Genomic DNA, 4449 nt, shown 5'->3' with positions numbered 1-4449 from the left:
AGCTCGGCCTGCTACGGCTGGATGGCCTTGAAGATTTGGTACCTCGGGAGCTCGGCTTAAAAGCTCGGAAAGAAGCTCGGGCAGGAGGTCGGCTAACCGTCCTGGAAGAAATAACCCGGGCCACCTCAGCAGTAGCCTCTGAGATGCGTTGCCCAGCTCAGAGGGCATCCAGCGCGGCGTTTATGCTCTCTCTAGACAGAACTAAGTTCTTCGGAGGCTTAATTTGGTCCATCTTGGAGTCAGAAGCTGCAAAAAATAAAATCAAAACAGGATTAGCATATGCCCAGTAGAAATCACAAAGAAAAGGCAAAACGGCTGGGCAAGGTACAATACCCGCATCTTGGATATCCCTAAGATTACAGGCAAACATACACTTCTCGACGTCGTACTTCTTGTCAACAGAAGTCAATCGAAGGTACCCGACCTGTTCGGTAAGTTTTGAGAAAGTCGAAGGAAAACAGGGAATAAAGAAGAGCAAAAGTTTTGAGAAAGTCGAAGAATTTGAAATTTGAAACAGTAGCGAGATGAAAAGATGTTTTAAGGCAGACTGTACCTAGGCGGCACGGTCATAATGATCCTCGGTATTTACCCTCTCATCAGTCGGGCAATAACTGATGAGAAAGTAAAGGGGCAATTGATGACCGCTGGATTTCTCCACCCCGGACTAGGGACAGACCCATATCGTGAGCCCATCATTTGGGGGTCCAAGGCCTCCCCCGTGAGACTGGTCCAGCTCGTCCCTCTCCAGATCAGACTCCAATCAGTTTCCTCAATCAGGCCGGCCTAACCTCTTAGGCCCGATGAACAGATCCTTCTTGGGCTCAGCCCATGACTTATCTTCCGGTCCAGTCCGAAATCAGGAGGGAAACCCACTTGTCCGTCATGTGGGTCCATACGCATGTTCGTCCGGGGAGAATCAGGGGTCGTTACGCATGGGATAGAGATCTGATTCCCTCGTACGTCCGTATCAACGTAGCAGGGACAGGTGGTCCAATGATATACGTTCTGTTGACACGTCACTAGCAGACAAAAGAAAACATATAAAATGAGAAATACTCTCCTCTAGGTCTAGACTTTTTCCAGTTTTACAGTACCCATTGTAAAACCCTATTTTCTGGATCTCAGATCATCAACATTCAAAGTGCATATATATTAAATTAATAAAAAATAAAAAATTAAATAAATTTTTAAAAAAATCTCATTTTTACAATTATTTTATTCAGTATTTATTTTTTTAAGGAGATTTACAATTTAATTCCTGAATATTGCCATTATTAACAAGTCAGTCCCTGTATTTTTAAAAATCTATTAAAACGTTCTTATATTTTGTCTTTATCAATGAAATAGTCCTTCCGTCTATTTTTGCTGTTAAAAATATAATAAAAGACTAAATTATCCCCGTTCTTTTCCTCCTCCTCCTCTTCCTTTTTTTTCTTCATCAATTTTTCCTCCTCCTTTTGCTTCTGCTTCTTCTTCTGCTTTTGCTTCTTTTCCTTCTTTTTATGCTTCTTCTTCTCCTTCTTCTCTTTCTTCTTTTTTTTTTTCTTTTTTTTCTTCTTCTTCTTCTCCTTCTCCTTCATCATCTTTTTTTTTTTTTTTTTTGAGGAGGAGGAGGAGGGGCTATTTCATTGACGGAAGAAATGATAAGGACGTTTTAATAGATGTGAAAAAAGATAGAGACTATTTCGTTAACAAAAAGAAACGACAAAGACATTTTAATAGATATGAGAAAATATAAGAACGTTTTAATAGATTTCTGAAAATATAGGGAGGGACGATTTCGTTCATGGAAAGAAACGATGAGAAGGGACTATTTCATTGACGGAAAAAAAGATAACGACATTTTAATAGATATGAGAAAAGATAGGGACTATTTCATTGACGGAAAAAAATGATAAAAATGTTTTAATAGATATGAAAAAAGATAAAAATGTTTTAATAAATTTTTTAAAATGTAGAAACTAATTTGTTAATAATAGTAATATCTAATGACTAAATATGGAGTTTTATTTAAGGATAAAATTAGATTTTAAAAATTTTACCTTTCCTCTTTTATTTAATTTTAATGAAAAAAATAGAAAAAACTGTTTTATTGACAGAAAGAAAAGATAATAACCGTATAGAGAATAATCACAATATTCATAAATTAAATTATAATTTTTTTTTTATCGTCAACGATCAGCACAGACAAATTAATGGAAGGTTAGTGGAAAAATTTTGACTGATAAGGCCTGCTACTAATTTTGATATAAAATCTCCTGTACCTAATTTTCCCATCTTAAATACTGTTAAATTCACAGCAATTTAAGCCATAATTTCAGCACCAACGGCCATGGAGATTATCTTCCTTTTCTTATGTTTAGCTTCTGTGGTCCTTATCCTTGCTGTTGGTCTCTTTGCTTTCAAGCGCCGATCTAACGATGACGCCGAGAACCTGCCGCCAGGGAGTCTGGGATGGCCTGTAGTAGGGGAAACTCTGGAATTCTTGTTTGGGAACCCAGAAAAGTTTGTTTTTCACAGGATGAAGAAGTACTCACCTGATATTTTTAAGACAAAGATTCTTGGAGAGAAAACAGTTGTCATATGTGGTCGTAATGGGCACAAATTTCTCTTCTCCAATGAGCAGAAGCTTTTCACTGCATTTCGTCCTCATTCCATGCAGAAGCTCTTTCGATCATATCAAGCTACTGCTGCTGCCCCTATTCAGATTTCTCGTGAAGCAGAGTCCAAAATACTAAGGTCTCCAGGATTCTTGAAGCCTGAGGCTCTCGTGAGGTACTTGGGGGAAATGGATTCCATCACACAGCAGCAAATGAAAACTTATTGGGAGGGTAGAGATGAAGTCAAGGTCTTTCCTCTTGCAAAGACTCTAACTCTGTCTCTTGCCTGTCGATTTTTCTTGGGCACAAATGATCCTGAGCGAATAGCTAGGCTTGTTAGTAATTTTGACGATATAACACTGGGTATGCATTCTATTCCTGTAAATTTCCCTGGAACCATTTTTTACAGAGCTAGCAGGGCTGCAGATGCAATAAGAAAGGAACTCAAAACAATAATTGCTGAGAAGAAGGCAGCGATTGCCACAGGAACTCCGACGCAGGACATACTGTCCTACATGATCGTGGTCACTGACCCTTCTGGTAAGCACATGCCGGAGGCGGAGATTGCTGACAAAATTATGGGTTTGCTAGTTGCAGGATACAGTACAGTGGCTACTGCTATGACTTTCTTCATGAAATACGTTGGAGAGAGGCCTGACATTTATGCTAAGGTCCTAGCAGGTAAAAAGAAACTAACTTCACTCCTTTTTTTTAAAGTACTGCTAGTGCTGGGTGCTGGAACAATTAATTATTATATTGTAAAATGCAGAGCAAAAGGAGGTTTCATCAGCTAAAGAGGAAGGCAAGCTTCTGGATTGGGATGATATTCAGAAGATGAAATACTCTTGGAATGTATTGTATGAAGTGATGAGGCTCACACCTCCACTCCAAGGAACTTTCAGAGAGGCCTTGACTGATTTCACATATGCTGGTTACACTATTCCCAGGGGATGGAAGGTAACTTGTCCGAATTCATGCTATTTGATAGTATAATATATTCGAAAGATCAAAATCTAACCGTTGTAATGACTTTGTTTTTGCTTGGTATTTGAAGGTATATTGGACGGTGAGTACAACAAACAAGAATTCAGAGTACTTCAAAGACGCTGAAAGATTTGAGCCGTCAAGATATGAAGATGAGAAAGCATTTCCTCCATTCACATTTATGCCATTTGGAGGTGGACCTCGAATGTGTCCGGGAAAAGAGTATGCTCGGTTAGCAGTGTTGACCTTTGTCCATAATGTGGTCAAGAGGTTTAAATGGGAGTTGGTTTCTTCCAATGAAAAGATTATAGGTGACATGATGCCAACTCCTGAAAAGGGTTTTCCAATTCGCCTTCTACCCCACTAGAGTAAAAATCTTTTCTAGTCTTGCTTGCAATGTTAAATTGTTTTGGGTACCGAGTAATAGTTCTAGCCGTGGTTTGTTACTTTTTTTTTTTAAAAAAAATTAACTCTCTTAATCTACAGTGATCCGTTCGAGCCCAATATCAAATTGAACTGGATTTTCATCAAATTTAAGAATATTTTTTAATAATTTATTTATGATTCGAATCGACATTATAGCTATTAAGTTTTGGATATTCAGATTATAACTGAACTCATATTTGGAAGATCAAGTCATAATCCCGCCAAAATTCAATACACTGGTCTGACCTCCGGTCCAGACTTTGCTCGAATAAACTAAAAAGGGCAAAAATTAGATTTGAGTGAAAAAAGTCCAACTCAATTGACTTGATGGATTTATGGGATAATAGACCCGTAAACATTTAAAATTGTGTTAATAAAACACTAAAAAGAATTAAACGATTGTCTAGTAATAAAAAAAAAACAGTACATCTATATTTAC

General features: G+C 37.9%; 1 protein-coding gene across 1 annotated transcript; it reads left to right on the top strand.

Annotated features, from left to right (window-relative positions):
- The first annotated feature begins 2276 nt into the window (after nt 1–2276).
- On the top strand, nt 2277–4040 carry LOC110631281 (beta-amyrin 28-monooxygenase). Its single transcript, XM_021779050.2, has 3 exons — nt 2277–3281; nt 3370–3557; nt 3655–4040. Exons 1-3 carry the CDS (start codon nt 2333–2335, stop codon nt 3949–3951), a joined length of 1434 nt encoding a protein of 477 aa, XP_021634742.1. The 5' UTR covers nt 2277–2332; the 3' UTR covers nt 3952–4040.
- Nucleotides 4041–4449: the final 409 nt, after the last annotated feature.

The sequence above is a fragment of the Manihot esculenta genome, chromosome 14 (assembly GCF_001659605.2).
Source record: "Manihot esculenta cultivar AM560-2 chromosome 14, M.esculenta_v8, whole genome shotgun sequence".
NCBI lineage: Eukaryota > Viridiplantae > Streptophyta > Magnoliopsida > Malpighiales > Euphorbiaceae > Manihot > Manihot esculenta.
The sequence above is the reverse complement of the archived record's forward strand: the minus strand, read 5'-3'. Positions and strand labels throughout refer to the sequence as shown.

What these genes read in the sequence shown, in the direction of transcription:
- LOC110631281 (XM_021779050.2), top strand. Translation starts at nt 2,333, where the DNA reads ATGGAGATTATCTTCCTTTTCTTATGTTTAGCTTCTGTGGTCCTTATC. An exon ending in TTATGCTAAGGTCCTAGCAG is followed by an intron (nt 3,282 to 3,369) that starts GTAAAAAGAAAC and finishes TGTAAAATGCAG; the next exon opens with AGCAAAAGGAGGTTTCATCA. An exon ending in CTATTCCCAGGGGATGGAAG is followed by an intron (nt 3,558 to 3,654) that starts GTAACTTGTCCG and finishes TGGTATTTGAAG; the next exon opens with GTATATTGGACGGTGAGTAC.